General features: G+C 44.4%; 1 protein-coding gene across 2 annotated transcripts in view; it reads left to right on the top strand.

The window, feature by feature from the left end:
• Nucleotides 1–23756, top strand: part of ADAM19 (ADAM metallopeptidase domain 19) — a 56501-nt gene extending 32745 nt beyond the window's left edge. Inside the window, exons 7-23 of one of the 2 annotated variants that reach the window (XM_082211756.1) lie at nt 58–123; nt 2549–2620; nt 3537–3703; nt 4695–4779; nt 5860–5999; nt 6649–6826; nt 8308–8397; nt 10320–10515; nt 11625–11733; nt 12402–12603; nt 13810–13887; nt 14793–14901; nt 15979–16120; nt 16788–16869; nt 18300–18530; nt 19122–19262; nt 20167–23756. In XM_082211756.1, the coding sequence (XP_082067882.1) occupies nt 58–123; nt 2549–2620; nt 3537–3703; nt 4695–4779; nt 5860–5999; nt 6649–6826; nt 8308–8397; nt 10320–10515; nt 11625–11733; nt 12402–12603; nt 13810–13887; nt 14793–14901; nt 15979–16120; nt 16788–16869; nt 18300–18530; nt 19122–19262; nt 20167–20220 (2142 nt within the window). In that variant the 3' untranslated portion in view covers nt 20221–23756. Of the gene's footprint in view, nt 1–57; nt 124–2548; nt 2621–3536; nt 3704–4694; nt 4780–5859; nt 6000–6648; nt 6827–8307; nt 8398–10319; nt 10516–11624; nt 11734–12401; nt 12604–13809; nt 13888–14792; nt 14902–15978; nt 16121–16784; nt 16870–18299; nt 18531–19121; nt 19263–20166 lie in introns of both variants that reach the window. The other variant, XM_082211755.1, reaches the window with a different exon arrangement.
• Nucleotides 23757–23771: the final 15 nt, after the last annotated feature.

The following is a 23771-nucleotide window of genomic DNA, read 5'->3' as shown; positions in this document are numbered from 1 at the left end:
TTTGAATTTTAAAGAGCTTCATGAAACAGTTTGGGATGTGTACTTTTGCCACCATAGGTGAAGAGGGATGACCAACAGTCTATGAAATACGTGGAGCTCCTTCTAGTGGCTGATTATGCAGAGGTAAGAGGGACGTGGATTTATACCAGATCCAGAATCAAACCCAGGATAGACAGTTCAGGGCCAAACTACTTATTACACGTGAGATCAATGATTAGACCTTCTGCTGATTTGTCTTTTTACTTAAAAGGAGCTGTAGGGGGATCCTGCATCCATATCCCCACCCCTTTGGTGCTAATAGTAACTTTGGAGGCTGCTTTAAAGTAAAAATACAGAAAATTATGACACAAAATCAAAATATCCTGCGTGATATGTTAATTGGACCTGGTGAGCTACCAAAAATACCAAAACAGGAATGTTTTGTCTTGGATTGTTTTATTTGATGTTTTAATGTGTTTTAAAATGCTTTGATATTTTTTCTTAGAAATACAAAGCGATATAGAAATAAAATGAGTATGATTTATGTGCTTTTTCCAAACCTGATTTAACAATGCTCCTTACCCCAGATCTGTGTAATTCTCTTCTCCTGTTCTCTTAGCTACAGACCCTTCTGCTGAAACATGTAGCAAAGGATCAAACTGTATTGAGAGCACTCATATATTTCATATTGTGTATGTTAGCAACTGACAGAAATGTAAAAACATCCTGTCTGCATGTGCCTGGAATCTGTTTCTAATCATTGACCTGGAGCTAGTTGGGTCTTTGTCTTGTTAACCATCCCCAAGAGCATTAGGTCATTCACGTATCTTTTATTTTAATGGCTTTTTTCCTGGCACACTCTTCTCCTAAGATTTCATCGCTGCTCATATAATTTATGTCGGGGTAACTTGATCCTCTCTGCATAACTGGATCTCTTCATAACTGTTGTTTTCCCACTTGCAATTTTACAATTGATGTAAAGGGCACATTTCCCCTGTTGTGACATATCTGTGTGTCTGCACACATGCACATACACACAAGGCTTCCATTATGCTAGAGTTTGTGTCTCTGAATTCTCTATGCATAAATATCATGCATAACAATTGTGTTTAGTTAATCACAACTAGTGCCATTTGGATTTTACAACCAAAACTGCAACCCCACTTGGGCCACTGGCTGCAAATTGTTCCAAGCAGAGTAGACAAACCACTGCATTTTTCTCAGCCTCAGACAGTGGTGGGGTACCTCTGGCCCACTGATCTAACTTGTAGACCTGGCAGGTCTGTTCACTTGCTCAAGTCATGGCCCCCTGCGCTACATATATGGTGCCAAGTGTGAGGCAGGAAAGGATGTGGCTACCTGTCAAAAGCAGGGTTTGGATCAGTGTTTCTCAAGCTTGAGTCCTCAGCTGTGGTTGGACTACAAACCCCATCATCCCTAGCTAGCAGGACCAGTGGTCAAGGTTGATGGGAGTTGTAGTCCATTCGCAGCTGGTGAGTTCAAGAAACACTGGTCATTGACACCTGCAAAACTCCCTGCCTATGCTATTGTGGTTTGATTTCAAATTGTGCAGGCAAAGGAGAACATTTCACCTGGTGATATTATAATGTCAGGTGACTGACAGGTAGGCACTGAGAAGCTGAGCAGGTGGTGAGCAGCTACATCTGCTCTGCGGTGTCTGCAAAAACCAGCATGGCAATTTATGGAGGTTGCTATGCAAACATCTGGATGGGATAAGTTGCCCCGAGGCTAGTGTGGGTGATGCAACCAGCAGAGCTTGAGGGACAGGGATTAGAATACTGATTACTAGATAGCATGCTGTGCATATGAGGAGAATACAACTAATCCTGCCAAAAACTTATAGGCAGCATTTCAGGATAATGTTACAACTGTGTTCGGTCATGTAGGACAGAGAGATTGTGCTCTTTTTATAATTACAAATAGCCTGATACAGAGGAATAATCAACACTGGTTAGTGGGCAGTCTGCTGCAGCAAGAAACCATTAGCATCTATGCCATCTGGACTGTACTTTCATGAGCCCCTCTAATCTGTCAGGGGTCAGAGGTGGCACTAATTCTGCTAGGACAGGCAGGGTGACCAGAAGAGTTTCTAGGCTCTGCTGTGCTAAGAGCTGGTTTTTATTTCAGTGCCATTCTGATGTTGCTGTGTAAGCCACATCATAAGGGCTGTGTACCTCCATAAGGGCTGTTCACCCTTTCCATTTCTAAAATTAGAGATTATTACAGCAGTGCCTGAAATGCACAAAGGTGCCTGAAATGTGCTCCAAAAATTTGACCATATAAAGACTATGCTGAACTTTTTATCTAAAGAATTCAAAAAATTATTTAAGTGTTTTCTGGAAGCGCAGAGTCCAAGGAAATTATTACAGCTTGTAAATGTTCATGGGATAAACTGAAATGCGAGTTTCAAATCCCTGGTAGTTGGGCAGTAAAAACAGGCAGCTCCCCTAGTGAGTCAGGGCCAGAATCTCAAAGGAATAAATTTCACAGAGTTAGGAATGGCAGTGATATTTTATAGAATAATTCTGAAATGCTTTTCCCTCCCCAGTTTCAGAAGCATAATTATGATCTTCAAGCAACCAAAAATAAGTTACTGGAGGCTGCCAATTATGTAGATAAGGTGAGAGCAAATAGCTATGTTTTATGAGAAAACTGCTTTTATTTTTTCAAAGAAAGATGCCAAATGCAAAGGACTTAACTACATGCTTATAAGTGAATATTCGCTTTTTAAAAAATGAGAAAAGTGTTTGGGGAGTTTCATTTGTTGTTAAAAAAATGGTGGGGGGGAGGGTTAACTTTCACCCCTCCCATTATTCCAACTTTCATCCCAAGGTCGCTGTTCTCCTGTGAAGTTCCAAATGTGTATTTGAATAATTTTAGTAGTAGCTTTAAGAAAGATATGAAACTTAAGATAAACCAATAATTAGTTAATTTAAGATAAAAGTGTGTATTGGCAACAAATAATATATAAATGAAATAAGGAATGGAAGGGAGGTTGGGTCTATAGTCTAAGGAGCACTTTTTGCTTTATTGATTTGTGATTAATATTGTCTTTGTTACTGTTTTGTTTGTGTTCTTGTTTTGTTTTTCCCTTTTTTGGTGTATCAAATAATAATAATAATAATAATAATACAAATGTGTATTTCAGAGGACAAATTTGTTGTATGGGGGAAAGCCACTGCAGGAGACATTTGAAGGAGAAAAATGATTGGCATGTGAAAAGATTAAGAACCTAACCCTATGCTGTTTTTTTCTTTACATCCCCTCTCCTCCCAACTGCTTTTCCAAATATTTAAGCAATCAGTGGCGAATTCTGAGCGTTTGCATGTAATGTCTAGTACAGCTTTAAGAATCACAAAGAATTCAGTTCCAACTTTTGCTGCATGTTTTATGTACATTTATTTCCCAAGGAGAGCTAGGTAAGGAAGAGTGTGGTGTACTGTATTCTAGGAAGATGTAACTCACATTGGAGCTATAATATGGTAGAAACAGAGGCATGTGATTAATTCTAGCTCTTCTTTTATCCAACCTCTTAGTTTTACAAATCTCTGAACATACGAGTTGCTCTGGTTGGGCTTGAGGTTTGGAATGACCACAATAAGTGTGACATCTCTGAGAACCCACATTCGACCCTGTGGTCTTTTCTTGCTTGGAGGCGTAAGCTGCTTATGTACAAAAAGCACGACAATGCCCAGCTAATCACGTAAGTTGTTTTTATAGGAATAATATGACCGCTGCTCCAAGTTCTCTAGTTACTAAATGTGAACTGGTACTGTTCTATGGAACTGTGTTGATACTAGTCACACTTTGGCTGTGTGCCCCCCTCCCTGGTATAAAGAACCAAATGCAGATCCTGTTTCAAAAATACCTGCAACAACTTTCATGTCTTGCCAACCCCTTCTGTAGAAGATTTGCATTGGCTTGTATTGACTTACCTTGCAAGCTGCAAGGTAAAGGTAAAGGGACCCCTGACCATTAGGTCCAGTCATGACCGACTCTGGGGTTGCGGTGCTCATCTCGCTTTACTGGCCGAGGGAGCCGGCATTTGTCCGCAGACAGCTTCTGGGTCATGTGGCCAGCATGACTAAGCCGCTTCTGGTGAACCAGAGCAGCTCACGGAAACGCCGTTTACCTTCCTGCCAGAGCGGTACCTATTTATCTACTTGCACTTTGATGTTCTTTTGAACTGCTAGGTTGGCAGGAGCAGGGACCCAGCAACAGGAGCTCACCCTGGCATGGGGATTCGAACCGCCGACCTTCTGATCGGCAAGCCCTAGGCTCTGTGGTTTAACTCACAGTGCCACCTGCGTCCGTAATGCAAGCTGCAAGCTTAGGCTTAATTTCCAGGTTTGCCTCTAAAATGTAACTGCATTCCTAAACCAATTCAAAAGGCTGTGGTTTGTGTGAATCCTCTAATGTTTGCAGTGTTTAATGAACCACTGGAATCATTGCTGCTTTTTGGAATGGTGCTGGGGTATAGCAGGGTGGTAGTGAGATCAGGGCAGAGTGGGAACACCTACTGTATGTGGTGACCCTACCAGAGCACTGCACAGCCCCAACCTCACTGCCATCCAGCCCTGTCTAGGTTTGCTTGCAGTGATGGCAGTGGAGAAAGGGCAGCACAGACTCCTATGGAATGCTGGGCACTTTGACAAGCAGCTCTTCTCTGCAACGTCTCTCCAAATCTGTTTCAGTGGGATGTCCTTCCACGGTACTACAATTGGCTTAGCCCCCTTGATGGCCATGTGTTCTGTCTACCAGTCTGGAGGAGTGAATATGGTAAGCTTCACAAACTTGACAAAAGAGCACAACCCTCCAGGAAGTTGCTGTGCACAAGATCTGGTGAAATGAGTAGCAGCACAGCATCCCGCGCTTCCACTGGATACTTCCCGTATTGTTTTGTGCCTGATGAAACCACCATCCAGAGAATGCAAGGTCACAAGTTAACATTGCTTGGTGGTAATTCAGGAGACTACCCCTTGCCCCAAGAGCACTCCTTGAGATGACATGTGACCCTATCACAGATTCCTGTGATCATCGTCCCAGTAAACTAGAATTGCAGTTTTGTGTACCTGGGAGTACCACTGAGCACAGTGAAATTTATTTCTGAGTAGATATGCATGGGATCTTAGCTTAAACCATATATGGGGCACATGTTATCTTCCAGGTGCTGTTGGACTCCAGTTCTCAGGGCATCCCTAAGAGGGCTTGTGGCAAATGACATTGTCTGCACCCACCCCTCACCCACAATTCCTTCATCTTCTCCCTGCTTATGCCGCCCATCCTCTTAATTGTGATGGCAGTGGCACCCCTTTCCCCACCTCACTTCTTGTTTTGTCTTCTGCTGCTGCAGCAGCAGCTGCCCCTCTGTCCCCCTGGTTTACATTCCCCTGCTTTTTCTGCCACTTTAGTGCCACCAAGGTCCTCTGCTCCCAACCTGCCTTGCTATAGGAACGAAGGAGGTGAAGAGTCTCACTGGGTGGGTGGGAGGCAGCGGGGTTGTTGGTACCTAGTACCTATCAGAGTGTGGAGCCTGGGATGGTTACTCCAGTTTGCCCCCTTCCCAAGGATGTTGCCCTCCTAACTCCTGTCATCCCTGTCCAGGATATGCTGAGATGATGGGAGTTGGGAGTCCCAACAGCAACTGGAGGGGCACAGGTTCCTGATCCCTGACTTGAGTCTGAGGGTAGTTCTTCCCGGGAATGTTGCACAGCTGAGGAAGAGGAGAGCATCTTGCACCCATGCTACACCGGGTGTTCTGATGGACAGGCCCGTCTCCTGAGCCAGATAATACATATTTCTGTTCATAATGTGCTGCATGGTATACTGACTCTCACCTTTGATTCCTTGCCTGGGCAGGATCACTCTGAAAATGCCATTGGAGTTGCTGCCACCATGGCCCATGAGATGGGCCATAACTTTGGCATGAGCCACGATGCGGCTGGCTGCTGTATGGCCAGCGCTAGAGATGGAGGTTGCATCATGGCTGCTGCGACAGGGTGAGGTGGCTTTTCTCATTGTTTGGTAAATACATGCTACGAACTGGGTTGCATAAGAGTGCTTTCCTTTATTTGCAACTGGTTTGAGGAAGGAGCTTTAATCTGAATTATAACTTGATCAAGGGCTCATCCACACTTCTGAGAGGTTTTCTGCTTGCTCTGTGCTTTCTAGCCATGAGCCAAAGTGGTTTTCTGTTTGCCCCACCACTTTCCCGCTGAATCAGAACAAACATCAATCCACGGAAAACCTGATTGGCGTTTGCTCCGATTCAGCAGTAAAGAGCCAGTTTTTCTGGGGGAAAGCAACAAGACAGATGGAACAGTGGACAAGCCCAAATATAAATCTACCCACCATGTTTTTCACTCTCTCAGAGGTCAGGAAAGTTCTAACACTCTAACATTTAAAGTTCAGTGATAAAATGAAACAGCACTCCCCGCCCCCCGAATATTTGGTACAGGACGGATTCCTGCTTAAACACAAAAAGGGCAATTCTGTTGTGCCTGCCTTTCACTTGACACAGTAATAATATACTGATAGGGAAAGGAAGCATTGTTCTCTGGGGGTTTCTAGTAACAAAATATTTTCTTGTGTCACTGTAATGCATTCCTTCACAATCCATTCAAAACAATGTGCCCTCCTTGCTTGCAGGGACCCATTCCCTAGGGTATTCAACAGATGCAATATGAAGGAGCTGGACAGGTACCTGCAGTCTGGTGGAGGGATGTGTCTTTACAATATGCCAGATACCAAGACCTTATACGGAGGACAGAGATGCGGAAATGGCTACCTGGAGGAAGGGGAGGAGTGTGATTGTGGAGAAGAAGAGGTAACTCTCGTTGGACTTATTTCATGATCAAAGGGGTCACTGGCACGACTTTCTCTTATCAATGTTACAACAACTTTTAAAAACTAAAACATCGGTGTCAGGGGCTCAGGAACAGAGGTACAGGGGAGAGAGGAAAGGGAGAGCGAAGGGGAGGAATCTGAGGGCAGCGTAGGGGAGTATGACAGTGACCCGAGAGATTCCATGAGCTTCTCCAGCGAATCAGAAGATTCCCAGAAGGAGGCGCCGATGGTCAGGGCAAGGGGGGTCCCAGGGGGGACACACCAGGAACAGGGGGCCAGCGGGGACTCCCAAAGCGGCAGCGGGAGATTGGGACCAGCTTCCCCACCAGAGCGTAGTGGGGGGGGAAGAGTCCCATGTGTCAGGACCAGCGTCTCCTCCAGCAGGGAGAGAAGATGAGTCAGGGCTGACCACGCCTCTATCAGAGAGTGGGGGAACGGAGGGGAGGTCAGGTCCAGCTAGCCTCCCCGAAGGGGGAAGCAGTGACAGGAGCAGTGTAACGGTCAGGAGGAAGGTTGCCGGCTGGGCGCGCGCGGCAAGTTCGAATGTACAGGAGCGTGGGACAGCAGAAAACCCAGATTGGGAACCAGGTCCCAAAGCCCGCCGGAGGCAGGGGGAAGACTCAGGGGACTCAGCGTCAGAAGAGTCTAGGAAGGGCGAGACCCCAGCTGACAGGCGGAGCCAGAGGAGGAAAGAGCAAAGGAAGAGGTGGAGCAAGGCTAGAGTCTTAAACTGGTATCTGGGGGGAGGAGATTCAGACGGAGCTTCGGCGGTCTAGAGTTTCAGACGTAGAGCTGCACGCTGCGGCTTGGAAAGCGAAACTGAACTTCAATAAAGACTTTTGTATATAACAAAGAACTGGCGTTGGTCCTTTGTGAGCTGGGACCTCGGGCAGCTCTGACAATCGGCTTCAACATAAGCAGAGAGAGAAAATGGAATTATGTTACAGTGACATATCAGCAACACAAACACTCTCTGTAAACCTGGAATAGTTCTGCCTCTGTCCCCCTCCCACCCCATAGAATGATTACTGCGCTGTTTGTAATTCCAAATCCCCTTTGCAACTAAAGAACCAAGAGTCTTGTGGCATCTGGAAGACAATTTTTCTTGTGAGAAAAGCACAAAACTAGACTAGATGCACAATCTCATGGGAAGCGATTCAGCAATGAAATAAATGAATGGCAATGATAATAAGGATAACATTCTGATCCAAATTTATGTGAGAATTGCTGCAGTTTGATAATTCTGGCAGCTCCCAAGCACATCATGGAGGTAGTGATACAGTTAGAAAATGTGCTTGGAGCTCACTCCAGATTAATTGTTGTGTGTGTGGTTTAAAGACCAATTGCACATGTAGTTACAACCTTACAACCTGCCCTGGAAAGCAGCCCAATGCTCCCTGGTGTTTTTTTGTCTGCCCTGTAAACACAGCACGTGTCTTGTTTCTTCCTCCTCTCCCTTAGGAATGTAATAATCCTTGTTGCAATGCCTCTAATTGCTCTCTGAAGCCTGGCGCTGAGTGTGCCCATGGAACTTGCTGTCACCTCTGCAAGGTGGGGTTACTTGGTTCCTCTCTGTACAGCACAACAAATAAAGGTTTGCTTTTCTGTTTATAGGACAATAACTGAGAAGGAGAGGGAGGGAGACTGTGACCTTGTTCTGTCTGGGGCTGGTTTGCATGTTAGATTCACACTTCTTTTAGGAAACCCAGGTAAAAAAGTACTCCACTTTAAATGGAAGAACACATGCATAGCACTTTCAACGGTAAACTGGGCACAGGGGTTAAAATATGTGGCTTTCCTTATAGTAAACACAGAAACAGCAAACCAAGTGATCAAGCCCCACTTTTGCAGTCACTGCAGGGGAGACCTGGTCATTTAAATATGCACAAACTGCTCACTTTTGACAATGCCACAAGTGTCTTTTGCTAGCATCAGGCTGGATTTTTATTGAAATGCCTTCTGTTACTGCTGGACAGAAATCTACAGGTGTCTGTGTGCCTAGGCCAGACTGTGAAAGAGCCACCTATTTTCTTGGCTTGTGGGAAACCTACTCCTCAGCCCCAGCCCCCAGCCCCCACCCCGCCAGCTGTTTTGGCTTATACTGGTGCCGCCTTGTGATTATGGGAAATAGCAACTGCAAGTGGATGGCTTGTCTTTCAAAGCAGGCAACTGGCTGGTGTGGGGCCTCCCTGCTCGATTCTATTACCAGTTATTGATATTTCTTTTTCTGCGCTGCGGGCGCCTCAATGCTAGGGAGACAAAACATGTACTTAGGCACACAGAGGCTGTTTTCCAGGGGGATTAAACTGCCTTGCATCTCGCTTAATAGCTTTCTGTTCTGCTTTACACTACCCAAATTCCTTTGCCAGCCAACTGACTGATAAAACTGTAGCGGTGGGCTCGGGTGGGGTGCAGATGCCTGTGTCTCATTTTACGTCTCAGTTTTCCTAGGCAAGTGTAGTTAAAATAGTCTTGGTATGTTAACTGCTTCCATGCTCCTCTCCAAATGCCGACTTCCATTAGAATCAGGTGCCTGGTGCAACCCAGTCAGATGGGCGGCACATCATCATCATCATCACCACTGCACATGTTGGCTCTGTTTGTGGCCAATTTATCAGGTCCAGTCGTTCTCCAAGCAAGTTCCATCTTTCTGCAGACAACTGCAACATTTTAATCCTCTCCATCAGTTTCAGGGAATCCTTTGTCTTCCAGATGTTGCTGAACTACAACTCCCATCAGCCACAGCCAGCATGGCCAGGGATGATGGGAGTTGGAATCCACCAGCATCTGGAATGCCAAAGGTTCCCTACACCTGCTCTACATGGTGTCAGCTGCCTACAAGGCTGACAATCACTGCACTTTAAAGCAGTCACCGTAGCCCTGAGGATGGTGAGGAGCAGCTGTTAGTCCTTCAGAGTTCTGCACACAAGATTCATTGTGTTTTGTGTGAGCACGGATACTTCTCTTCCGCCCTGTCATTGCGCTGAAACTTTATGTTGTGCCAGCAGTATATTCCAGGCACCGTGCAGACATAGGCTGCTCCCTGCCCTTCCCATCTAACCTGGTCCTGTCTACTCTGGCTAGTAACAGAAGCTCCTCAGTGGCCTTTACCAGCACTGCTGTCTGAGTGAGATCTTTTAAAAAATGGAGATGTTGGGGATCGAACCTATGACATTAAGGACAAACAAGGGTGTAGCATCTGAGCAGGGTGGGGCAATGTCCAGAAGCCACCCTCATGTCACTGCTGCTGCTGACCAATACAGTGTGCCCACAAGGTTGTGGGACTGCCGGATTGATGGAATAGGTACACTAATGCATACCTATTCAAACTGGTATTCTATAAAATCATGAACATTTTAGAAGATGTGGGAAACCTACAGGCAGAAAGATGAACCTGTTCACTTAAGTCACCAGGTGTGCTTACCTGAGTTTTACCCTGGAGCAACTCTTTTAATTGTTTCCTCTTTCTTCAGTTGATTTCACCGGGGACTCTTTGCCGGGAACAAGCCAGACCTTGTGACCTGCCAGAATACTGTACAGGCAAATCCCCGTTCTGCCCTGCAAACTTCTACCAACTGGATGGCACTCCTTGCACGAATGGCAGGGCGTATTGCTACAGCGGAATGTGCCTCACGTACGAACAGCAGTGCTTGCAGCTCTGGGGATATGGTAAGGAAGGACATGTGACTAAATGGGGTGGGGGGCTTTTCAAACAGCATGGGGTCTAGGGAAGGGAAGGAGCAAATTGTTCCCCTGCTGATATCCTGAGCTTGAGGGATGGAGCTGTACTAGGACAGAGGAGCAGGGAAAATGATAGATTGGGGAATGGACTTTACATCCATTGAGTCTGCTACCAGATATTGTGACCAGATGCAACCATGACTTGTGGTGCTCTTAATAATTAAGTAGAATGAATTTTAGCAGGAGCAGCTTCTCCTATCACAGTGAAGTAGGTTCAAGGGAAATTGCATATGCTAAAATCCCTTCTGCTACACAGCCCTTGTCCCCTGTTGAATATGATCAACCTATTGGATCCATACCTTTATTGTGGCTGGTAGCAGTCCAACCAAATGGAACGAGGAAAACTATTCCTTTTACTCTACCAGTAATTTTCTATCCAGGTTGTCAAATATTGAATCTCCTGGTCTCTAAAAATTATGGAAGACATTGCCTTTTAAATAAATATGGTTTTAGCAAACAATTTAATCTTGGCCCCCACTTTCCTATTTCTTGCCTATGATATTTTGAATGGTGGGGAATAGTTTTTTTAACTTTCTTCACAACCATGCAGAACAAAAAACCCTTCTTTAGAAGGAGTATGGAATTCTCATGATTGCACATACCAAGAAAAGTTGCTTCGTAAGCTACGTGTTGAGCACATTACACATATCTTACATTTCCACTGTTTGTAGCAATCCGCTGTCATGCTAGCCAGTTTTTCTCAAACTTGGGTCCTCAGCTGTTGTTGGACTACAACTCCTATCATGCCTAGCTAGCAGGACCGGTGGTCAGGGATGAAGGGAGTAGTAGTTCCACAACAGCTGGAGACCCAAGTTTGAGAAATGCTATGCTGGTCTGAGCCACAGGGGGAGTGATATTGATGACTTATCTTGTATGCCTCGGTCTCTTAGTGTTGCTATTGGTTTTTTTGTTCTTTTCACCTGAAAACGACAGTAGAGAGTTCACATCTACTGCCATGGTAGAAAGTCGGTGGTTGGCAGATTTGGGTAAGCTACTATCTTCCACAGAAAGCAGTTACATGAATCTCTTCCATGCAGGAGCAAGACCAGCAGCTGACATCTGCTTTGAGAGGGTTAATGCTGCTGGCGATTCCTATGGGAACTGTGGGAAGGATACCAATGGCCGATACAGGAAGTGCAACTTAAGGTAGAAAGCAGATCCAACTATTCTGGGTGGGATTGGTGTCCTTACAGGTTAAAGGCTTTAAAATAACCAGTTTTCTATTGTAACTGGCTGAAGATGACTTCTGGTTTCTTAGGAATTTTGTTAGCAATATTCAGTTGCTTATATTTTAGTGAATGTTCATGCCATGTGAACGTAAACCATTCTTTTGGGTCATACTTTTTCAAAATATCCTTCCGCTGGCTTTTCTGAGTGTGTGGTTTGCATCTGAAAAGAAAAGCAGCATGACTTGTGAGTAAGCCCCCCCCCCACCTACTGTGTGAGGTGATCATTTGTGAACAAATCTGCTGCTTAGAAAAGAGGCCCAGCTGGTCACCTCAGGTACTACTTATTGATGGGTTGCCACCAATCTTTTAAGGAGGAACTCTAATGAGAAATTTTATTTCTCAAAACCAAGCCTAACTCTAAGCATTGACTCCTTTGAGAGCGATCCCAAGATATATCCAGGGAAAAGTTGATGCAAACACACCATTAGTTGTGCCTAAGGAACATTAGCTCCTGCTCCCATAGAAAGTTCCCTGTCTCAAATTTGCTCAATTTGTAGGATGGAAATGATAGTTTCTTGAATGTGAAGAAAAGCTGACACTTTAGCCAGAATGCTCAGGTTCTCATGCACTATTTTCACTTTCCAGAGATGCTAAGTGTGGCAAGATACAGTGCCAAAGTTCTGCTTCCAAGCCTTTGGAGTCCAATGCCGTTGCAATTGACACGACTATCACATTAAACGGAAGGAACATATTCTGTCGTGGGACTCATGTATACCGAAATGAAGACGAAGGTGACATGTTAGACCCGGGCCTTGTGATGGCAGGAACGAAGTGTGGTGACAGTCATGTAAGTGCAGGTTGCCTACAATGCTCTGGCACCTTTTCCAACCGTGCGCTATGAAGAGAGCTCAGTTTGTTTTGTTTTCAAAGCACCTGAGTGGCGCCACTTTTTCAGAGGTTTGATACAGCTTTGAAAAAGAAAAAACAACCAGTAGAACTCTCTTCAGAAATGAATGTCAGGAACCAGAGCCAGGAGTAGGTCAGAAGAAAAAAAACCAGGGCCAGTGAAGTTAGCTCTTTATTCAAAGAAACCAAAATAGCACAGGCCTAGTGATCACAGCAACTCTTCCCAGTAGGTCTTGCCCCAGTGAGGCAGTTGCGAGGACTGAAGGTCGCCTCTTTCCCACCACTCTGTAAGGTTCCTCTTCAACTTCTTTCCCTCAGCAGCCTAAGGCTCTGTTGTCTTGTCTCTCATTGCTCTGTCCTCCTAATTTCTCTGCATGTTCTGGGAGACCAGGAAGGACACGGAGCTGGTCATAGTAGGAGTGGGGGACTCCCTGGCTTCTTCAGCAGCCTACTTCATCTCTGTCCCATGCCCCCCTCCCTCTTCTGCCTCTGATTCTGGACTGGGCTCTGCCCCATGCTCTCTCTGCTCACTAAATCCTGTTGCCACTTCGGCTTCTGACGCTTTCTCCTCCCAATCTACTCCCTCTTCTCCCTCGGACCATCCGTTGTCGTCCCACCACCACTCCTCCTGGCTCTGAGTCTTTTTCCCTTGGGGGTTCCCCAGCTTGTGTCTCCTGCCATCCAACCAGTCCATGACAGTGAGTGTGCTCATTGTCATGTGCTTCTTGGAAAGCAGCTCCATGTGGGAGGGAATGTTCCCAACCCCCAAGTTTGATCCCTTCTGAGAACTGTGCTCAATACAAGGGAATACTGTGAGGCTTGAGGCTGGTTGCGTTTCACCAGCTCCACCACATCAAATGTTGGGTGGAACACTACAGATCTGTGAAAGCAAAATACTTCTTGTTCAACCTCATGTCAGCAGATGAGCAAGCTGTGGAGGGGAACCACAGAACAATAATAATTGGCTTTTGCCATTCTTCCACCACCTTTTGACTTCTGTTTGTTCCACCACTCCAGCAGCTACCAAGAGCAGCAGTATTCTCTGTGGGGTGAAGGAATGGATGCAGTTTTGATTATCTCCCAGCCTAGGAATACATTTCATAGCACTGCTTCAGTTTTATCCTGAATGCCTGTCTTCCTTCTACAGATTTGCTTTGAGGGGCGCTGTAGAAACACCTCCTTCTTTGACACTGGAGACTGTGGGAAGAAGTGCAATGGCCATGGAGTAGGTATCTTGTTTTCTGCCTTCTTAATACAAAACTCTGTGCTACTTTCCCATTCAACTAGTGATTTCTATTTCTATCTGTAGGAGGAAATATATTGATTTTACTGATACATGCAGTGCCTCAGAACATAACCCCTGCATAAATAGACAAACTGATGTGAGCAAAGCTCAACTGGTTCAGACCCTGGCCCACCTCAAAAAAAGTAAAATTGGTTTATAAATCCTCTGAAAACTGAGTCCTCCTCCATAGCTAGTGTTATTCCAGAACATTTGTAGGACACCATGTTAGCTGCTCTGCCCTGTGGCCTGCTAGAATGGCTTCCTGTGCAACTGCATGCATTTCTGGATGGGCTTTCAAACATAGATGTCTAATTGAGGTCTTCATGGATTTGTTTGGCATAGGAGGACTGTTGAGTGTTATGTAGACTTTGAATAGCATGTGTTGGATGTGCTAGCTGTTCTTAAGCCATGTTGCAGTTTTTGAGAAGAAGCTATCCACACCCATCAGGGCCAGACAATGTTACGGGAAACATTTGCTGGGAGGTTAAAAATAGTGGAAAGTCAGTTTGGTCCCATTTCGGGAATGTGCATATATCCCAGTATACTTTTGAAGGGTGAAAACATATCCATTGGAACTTGGTTGGTAGAAATGATAGGAATTTCCATTGCAATTCTTAGGAAGGCTGGGTGGTATTAGAAATGACTTTTGGGGGGTGGGGATGGGGGAGATGAGACATTCTTCATATAGATGTAGTGTTGTTGAGCCCTAACAGTTGTCAACAGAAGGCGCAAGTGCTCCTTACAAATCCAGCTTGCTGTGCTTTTGGATTGGAATGATCATAGTGTGTGATGTTTCTGCTAACAAGGAAAGGGTAATGTCAAATTCCTCATTGTTCTCTCTACAGATTTGCAACAACAACCAGAACTGCCATTGTTTCAGTGGATGGGCACCTCCATTTTGCAATAAACCTGGGAATGGAGGAAGCCTGGACAGTGGGCCCATGCCTCAAAAAAGTGGGTGCGACTTATGTTATTTGGGGAAATTAAGGAAATCTGAAGGGAGTGGGAGGGAATTAAGGTAACTAGATACAATAGAGGGCAAGGGAACCTGTACCTATATAGCTGAATGGGCGATGGAATTTGGCAGGCGGAGTTTTTGTCATAACTCCAGATTCTAGCAGCTATAGAGAACTGCCTTATAATGAGTCAGAACATCGGTCCCTCTAGCACAGTATTGTCTACACCAGCCTTTCTCAACCTTGGGTCCCCATATGTTCTTGGACTACAACTACCATCATCCTTGCTAGCTATGGATGATGGGAATTGTAGTCCAACAGCATCTGGGGCCTCACATCCTGGATAGTTGCTGCTGGTCCTCTACACAGACCACCAGCAGCTATCCAGGATGTGAGGAAGAAGTCTATCCCAGATCTACCTGGAGATGCCAGGGATTGAACCTGAACCTTCTGTTTGCAAAGCACGTGCTGTACCACTCAGCTATGGTCCAGAGACTCCAGCTAAGGAGCTAGACCAGCTGCTGGAGATTGGGACACTGTTGAGTCTAAGGCTGACAGACAGGAGCCAACAGAACAAGCTCCCAAGTCACCAGGGCTTGTAGGGCCAGTGCTGAGACCCTCACAGAACCTTTCCCTGAATCTGTAGGAACCAAATGCATCCTACAGTATCTTACCCATCCAGCAGTGCAGGGAGCACACACCTGGCATGAGGCTATGGAATGGGGAGGAGTGCTCACCTTCAGGCCAAAGGGTTGGCCTTTTAATAATCCACAAGGGGGTAGAGCCTGGAAGGGGTGGTATGGGAGTAGAGGTTTAAAGCTTGGGTCTGCGCTCAACCTGGTTGGGGCAAGTTGCTCTCTTGGAGCTGTCTGTGGTCCTGTAACTCCTAACCTACCTTGACTTGTGGCATCTGGCATCTGGGCATAGCAAGTTCCTGGGCAACATTATGACATAAGTAGAACTTACTGAAATTCCCTCTTCCTCTCACTGGTCACCAAGGTATGGGGTGGGGGTGGAAATGATGTGAAAGGAGGACTTATAACAATATTGATATGTCTATTTTTCCCCCTGTTAGGTCCTTTCCCAATCATAATAGGAGTCCTTTCCATCTTGCTTTTGATTGCAATTGGAGTTGCTTTTTGCTGCTATAAATGGAGAGCCAGGCTTGTGCCACTAAAGCAGGCTTTCATTCCTCCAAAGAAAATGCAGCAGTTCAGGTGAATATTTATAGCATGACAGCAACAGATGTGTTTCCATTTCTCATGCCGGGATAAAGAAGTCTGGGATTGCATGTGCAAGTTGCCTTGCGCACCATGCACCTTGGAGAAAGGCCAGGATACGGATATACTGATAAACAAATGTATTTCTTGCATATGCAACAACAAAGATATATATACTGAAAAGGGAAGATGTTTAAACTAGTTCCTTTCTTCTTTTATGAAATTCCAATTACTTCCCACCTCAGACATTTAGCCCATTTAGTGTTCATCATGCAGAGACTTCCTGCTGCAAAATTTAGTTTATCAACAGTACTCGCTGCCCGTAAATGAGCCTGGATTATTACAGTTGAGTTGGCCAGATTATTATAATTATTATTTATAATTATATTCACTTATTAGTCTCCTTTTTTAACTTACAAAAAATAAACTCAAATCAACTTACAATATATATTGGCCTCTTGCAAAAACGTTGTTCCAATAATCTAAATTAGGATAGAATGGGAACCAGACACCTCAGTCTGGCTCCCATTCTATCCTAAATTAGATTATTTGGGTTTGTTGTTTTTGATACATGATTCTGACTCAGCTACATGAAATGGTTAAATATATACCATGAGAGGCAGCTTCCTTGTAATATTTGTTTCCTGTTGTTTTCCCCAAGCAGTACCGCTCCTCCCATTCAGAGTGGTGTGACTGGGCATGCCAACCCAGCCTTCAAGCTGAAAACCCCCCAGGGACAGAGAAAGGTACCTGAAAGCTGAAACTACTTACAGCTGCCATGTTGAATAACACCTGATCTTCTCTATACAGTAGAACCTTGGTTCTCGAACAGCTTAGTTGACAAACAAATTGGCTCCCGAACGCCGCAAACCTGGAAGTAAGGGTACCAGTTTGCAAATGTTTTTCGGAAGCCAAACATCCGACATGGCTTCTGCTTCAGTGCAGGAAGTTCCTACAGCCAATTGGAAGCCGCACCTTGGTTTTCGAACAGTTCTGGGAGTCAAGCAGATTCCTGGAATGGATAAAGTTTGAGAACCAAGGTACCACTGTATTGCTAACCCAGTATTGATCCATGCTGATAATTCCCATGCGTTATACAGTGGTGCCCCGCAAGACGAAATTAATTCGTTCCGCAAGTTTTGTCGTCTAGCGAATTTTTCGTCTTGCGAATCACGAAATCCCATAGGAATGCATTGAAAATCAATTAATGTGTTCCTATGGTCAAAAAAAGTCCAAACAAAGCCAAATTTGGTACAACAACAGTTTATTAACTGCTCTTTAAAGTCACACATACTGTAAAGAGCAGTTCAAAAATTGAAGGGAAAATAAATTAACTTTATAAACAAAACATGTCTTTGTTTTTAGACAAAGGAAACAAAGTCGCGAGACGTTTTCGTCTTGCGAAGCAAGCCCATAGGTGAAATTCGTCTTGCGAGGCAAATCGAAAACGGAAAAACCTTTCATCTAGCGAGTTTTTTGTCTTGCGAGGCATTCGTCTTGCGAGGTACCACTGTAAAACACATGATCCAGTCAATCAATCAATCAATCAATCAATCAATCAATATGCTGAACTGCAAAGCTGCTTCTCTTGCTACATCCTAGAGACACAAGATGAAAGTGATTGTTTAGGGAACCTCTTTGGGCTCTCGTGAGCACCTTTTCTCACGGTAAATGATTGCCTGCAAGCATTTGATCCAGCATGAATGTATTAATGTCAATGTTTTAAACAATTCATTTGTATTGTTTATATTAGATGTAACTCACCCTAAGGGCTTTAATGGAGCCAAGTAGTGGGAGAGAAATTGCAAAAATTCATAAATAAACACAAGGAGTGCCCAGGAAACAAAATGTATATGGGACCAGGACTTTGTGTACTTTTAAAGAACACACACACACACACACACACACACACACACACACACAAGATTCCTAGGCACTGCAGTTTACCCACCACAGGGCTGCAATTCCCAGCACCCTTAACGTACTATAGTTTCCAGGATTCTTGGGGGATGCTTTAAATGCATGGTGTTTGTAAGCAGCACTGAGATTCTGTGGTTGGTTAATAAATCTATTCATATTGGGTCATCTGAAGTGGCTCAGCAGGAGTAAACCTAGACAATGTAAATGCAGGAGTGATTTTAGAAAGATCACCTGCTTTTTGTGTGATTGCATGCAGGCTATTGGCATACAGAATATCCTTGCAAAGCCTGAAGTGCTCTACTGTGAACCACCTCCAGAGCTCAAAATTCATGCGCAACCACCACCACCACCACCACCACCACCTGCTCTCCCAGCTAACACAAAGAGACCTCCCTTTCTCGGGTATCAGAGTGAGGCAAATAATTTCCCCAAGCGAACTCCTCCAAGCAGGCCAGCGCCACCAGCACCAAAAGTCATTGTTTCTCAGGTGAGTATTTTTATACAGATTGATATCTTTAGACCCGTGGAAATAACTTGTTTCCAAGGCTTGCTAAAATAGAGTGAATATGTGAGTTAATGGTGCCTAAGAGCTGATTTTGGCCTTACTATTGGTACATATTAGTAAATGAGGGCTAATAAAACTTTAGAATAGTTAATTATGCTTCAGCATGGAAAAATGCATTTGGTAGAAGCAGGACAGGTATTGCCCCTCCCCACCAACTGTGTATATCAACACTGAAAAAACACAGGTATAACTATATTGGCATACATCCTGTTGCCAGTTGGCTGTGCTTCATATGAGCTCAGCCCCAAACTTTTGCATGTGTTTTCACATGCAAATGAATTAAGGCCATATTTTTCTTTTCTGAAAAGGAAATCCAGACTTTTGCCTTATTACATGCATTTCTGAAGAATAAAAATGCACTGCTCTATTTTCCTGGTGCCTAACATTTCTGTAGATCATAAAGCAGGGAATAGAGATAACACAGAGTTTTGCCCATCCTGGCAACTGGATAGTTGGAAGGTTGTTGGTTTTTTTAAAAGAAGATCCCTGCTAGATCTTACTTTCTTGTCCCAGGATTCTTCCAGACCACGACCACCTCAGAAAGCTCTTCCTGCTAATCCAGTTCCTGCCAGCAACAGAGCTGGGTTTCCCAGGATCAATCCAGCAGTACCACCCTCCTACACTGCTGCAAGGAATACGAGAGTACGTCAGGAGGTGAGGCATATAAAGGACAACAGATGCTATTATTGCCCAAGGGCTATGTAGCAATATACTTCAGGCCAGAACTCCACCGCGTTCAGTGTCAGGTCTTCAATCTGTGGCCTTGTCAGCTGACTATGAGATGTTGGGGATTGTCAATCTGGGCCAGCTCCATTTTTCTTTGAGGGGCAGGGAGCAGCTACATTTGACTGCTTCTGTCATATAAAAAGGCATTTACAAAAAGGTTTTTTGGGTGGGTGCTTTAGAAAGAAGAATCCAATGTGAGTAGGCTTCCTCCATCCTCTCCTTCTACAGCCCCCAGCTTGTAACACAGAACTCATAAAACTACAGTGGCACCTTGGTTTAAGAACAGCCCTGTTTATGAACTCAGTATATGAACTCCACAAAACCAGAAGTAGTGTTCCGGTTAGTGAACTTTACCTCGGTCTACGAACGGAATCCAAACGGTGGAAGGGCACCGGTAGTGGGAGGCCTCATTAAGGAAAGCTTGCCTCAGTTTAAGAATGGCTTAAGTTCATAAACCGAGGTACCACTGTATATATAATTAAAGCTGAGATACTATAGTTAGCAGCAAGTCCTATTACAGGCATCCCCAAACTTGGCCTGCCATCTGTTTTGGGACTACAGTTCCCATCATCCCTGACCACTGGTCCTGTTAGCTAGGAATGATGGGAGTTATTGTCCCAAAACAGCTGGAGGGCCAAGTTTGGGGATGACTGTCCTATTACATTCAGTGGGCCTTATTTCTGAATAAACACATATCGAATTGGTCTATAACTGTGAAGTGAGAACAGTTACAAGAGACTGAAGTATTTCCATTTTAGAGGTGCTGTTCTTCTCTTGCTTCTCTTACCTAAATTAGCATCCATTGAACTCACAGTCATGTTCCCTTTCCTAGAATTCAGTCATGAAGAATGCTGAAGCTGTGAATACCCTGAAATTTAGACATTGAAGGTCATCTTGCAACTCTGAACTCCACACCGGTTCCTCCTGCTTTGACCTGGGATTTCCCACGGGCTTTGTTTCCAGGAAGAAGACATGCTGGGCATGTGCAAATCTCAACTTCCTCCCCACCCCCCAGCCTTGACCAATTTCTGGTCCGGTTCTAGCAACCTTGGCACAGGTCGATGACACACCCTTGGACGTCTGTGGGGATTCTATCCATGCATGCCAAGGTTAACGTGACCTGCTTTGCCTTTTGGATATTTGTTCATTACAGGAGTTACTTGTTTAAAATAGCACTGGTGTGTTATAGTGCAATATGCAATGTGCTGGAACGGAAGTGGGAGAATCCTCTATTTCTCCCAGCAATTCATTATCGCCTCAACAGAAGACAAATGTATTCTAGTCAACACTGAGCGACTGCCTCCTTCTCAGCTTTTCCAGCTTTGTTACAACCACAGACAATCCTATGGGGAAGAGAGTGTTGTGGTGCCCTTGTGATGGCCTCATCTCCTCCAAAGTACTGTATGGAGACGTAGTCCGATCTTGTGGAATTTTGCTGCATACTGACTATATTTATTCCCTCTTTTAAGGAATCTCCCAGGGTTCAGTGCTTTACCTTTGCCCTCTTACACCGTCACCTTCTTAGCCCAAAGCTTTTCTGGTCATTACGTTCAAGGTTTGAAAGTGTTGGTGGCATAGCTATGGTGAGTCCTTCCTCTGCTCTCAACCGCCATCAACCTGTTTGCATGCGGCATCTTAATTATAGGTTCTGCCCAGCTGCACAGAATGCAAGGCGGGTTTTGTGTGGCAGCACACTGTTCCCATGACACCCTAAAAGAAATGCACTCTACCAATCAACCAAATATTAGCAAGGCATTTTAAGAGTTTCCTAGTATTAATTGCAGTTAGTGATCTGTTTTCGCGTGCTACATCTTGTTCATATAATCAAGTAACTCAGCTTAGTTTTTTGTCTATTTATGGATTGGGCTTGCTCACTCAGGAAATTGGCGCCACTAACTTACCTGAGGATAGTTATCCTCTCCTGATGTGATAATCTTGGTTGAGAGTTTACATTCAACACTATCAAGCTAAGGCTTTGAAGCCTATAGCTGATGGGCAGGGTTGAATGCAATTAATTTATTGAATGCAATAAATTAATACAAGCCAGCCTTCCCCCACCTGGTGCCCCCTGAGGTTTCGGACTCCAACGATAGGAGTTCTGACTAGGGTTGTTTGGGAGTTAAGATCCAAAACATCCTGGGTGCACCAGGCTTAAGAATTGAGAAGGCTGATCGAAACCAAGATTGAGTAATTTGGAAATAACCCTTGGTTAAATCTCGGTGTAATTGGAATTCCCTTTGCATCTTTCCAGTTTGGGGCTGGTGTAAAATGGATTACCAATGGCAAATTTACAATGTGATCAAGCCTTGGACAGGGTACTACAGGTGCTATAATCCTAATACTCTTTTCCTATTACTACGTGGTTTGCTGCATCTCACTTGATTCAACAAAAAATCATAGGCTGTGTGCCTTCTTTCTAGCCTCTGTATTCCAATTCACCTGTAGGCACCTAATTGGGTGTCTTAACACAGTTCAGCCGGCTAAACAGAAAAATTAACTAATGGTGCTTTTACCATTGGGTAGCTGATTAAACCCCAGCTATTTTAATACTGTAACTGGATACCGTAGTGCATAAATAGCCTCAACTTCCAAATATGCAGCTGCAACATTGTTACCTGTCTGAAGCTTTATGAATGTTTTCTCAGGTTTTAGGTGTTTTTGGTGCTTTTGTTGCCCGGTGATATTTTTTCAGTTGGCTTTGCAAATATGCTGGTGCTAAAAATGAGGAACTGTTTTGTCTAATACCATGAATTGTTAGGAAACTTGAATCAAAACTGCCATAGCCAGTCTTAGAAATGGATCTAGGTGCTGTTTATGCAGAGACTTTCTGTTTTTTTGGCAGCAGTACAAACTGGTGTTTTCGGTTTTGTTTCTTTCAAAAAAAAAAAAGGCCCTTTGGGCTTGGTTGTCGTCTTTCTAGATGAGCCAAAACAATTGTAGGCCCAAAACATTATTTCAACAGTCCAAAACTCAGCTTGAGTACGCAAAACAAGGTTTCCTAGAAATTTTCCCAAGTTGTGCACAGTGCAATAATCAAGTGGTATCTTAACTATGCATGTACCTACATTGCTCTCATGTTACAGAATAAGTGGTTTACGCTGTCAATAACAATGCACAAGTGGTTTTGAGCACTGCATTCCTGCCCCCCCAAATCCTCAGGTTGTGCTCATTACATTCTTCCAGTTCTAGCACAGAACTGGTGCCACAAAGAACGGTCACTGGAAATACAATTAACGCTCCAAAACATTTTTAGTCTAGTTTCAAATATCCCAAATGAATGGTTGTACACATACTAGTTAAACACATGCCAGCAGCCATTTCAAGACAGAAGGTGTGCGTCTCAGAAAACATAACAGCATCCATCCTGGTCTCTGTCTTTTCAGGTTAAGTCTCAGGCACTCTTAGCATAGTGGGATCAGTAATCTTCCGTTCAGAACTGTCACAGGTGAAGACAAAACAGATTTGTTCTGCTAACTTAGTACCTCCCTGAAGCCAATGGCTTTGCTAGGTCTTGGCTTATGCCATCTCAGAATACTTCGAAGATCAACTCGCTACAATTTCAAGGGGGGAAAATTATTCAGAGCTGGAAGGTTATCTTCCTCAAGGCATTGCCAAATGTCAATCCGGGCTTGCTTTTAAAATCTCCACAGCAAAGAGATCAGCACTCTGCTTTCCCCTCCCTAATGCTGCCGAAATGTGGCTGTAGGCCCTCCATCCTCACCTGCTGTAGTGTGAAGGTAAAGTTTCCTTGGGTGCTACAAGAGATGGCAGGGTAGAGAGATGGTGGTATGCAGATGCTGCCCCATGGAGACAGCCCAGTTTTGCTGAACTTCTTCCTTACAAGGAATTTTTAAATAGACAGGTTTGGGAACTGGCACCCCTGCTTCAAACAAGGTTGATGAGTGCATCGGAAATCGTTTTGTACTTTCGTGTGTATGTTGAAAGGATAGATTGGGAGAAGAACATTGTGGTTGCAGTCCTATGCTCACTTACCAAGGAGTAAGGCCTTGTGAATTCAGTGGGACCTACTTCCAAGTAAACACACACAGGGCTGCACTCAGTGTTTATTAATTATTATTATTATGGTAGAGCCTCTGCATCATGCGTCACCATTTTATGTCTCGCAGGTTTACAATATGATCTCTGTGCATCTATGCAAATACTTGAATAATGCAGTTTGTTGTGCCTTTTGCCTAGTTATATTTAATAAATTTTGTGGTCGATATGTACAGTTACCAAATCATTGAAGGGAGGGCTTGCTTTGGTCTTGAGAAGTGGGGGAGGGCAGGGCTTGCACCACTTCCAGATGTCACCTGTGCTACTGGGTTAGCTAGATGGTCCTTGTGTGTAGAGAACAGTATAATGGCTGCGTTGCAAATTTATTTCCCAGAACGTCTGAGGTAGAATAAATCAAAAATTATTTATTATCACCAGCAG

This window comes from Podarcis vaucheri (assembly GCF_965113315.1).
Source record: "Podarcis vaucheri genome assembly, chromosome: 2".
Lineage (NCBI taxonomy): Eukaryota > Metazoa > Chordata > Lepidosauria > Squamata > Lacertidae > Podarcis > Podarcis vaucheri.
Note: the sequence above shows the minus strand (reverse complement) of the source record. Positions and strands in the feature narration are given on the sequence as shown.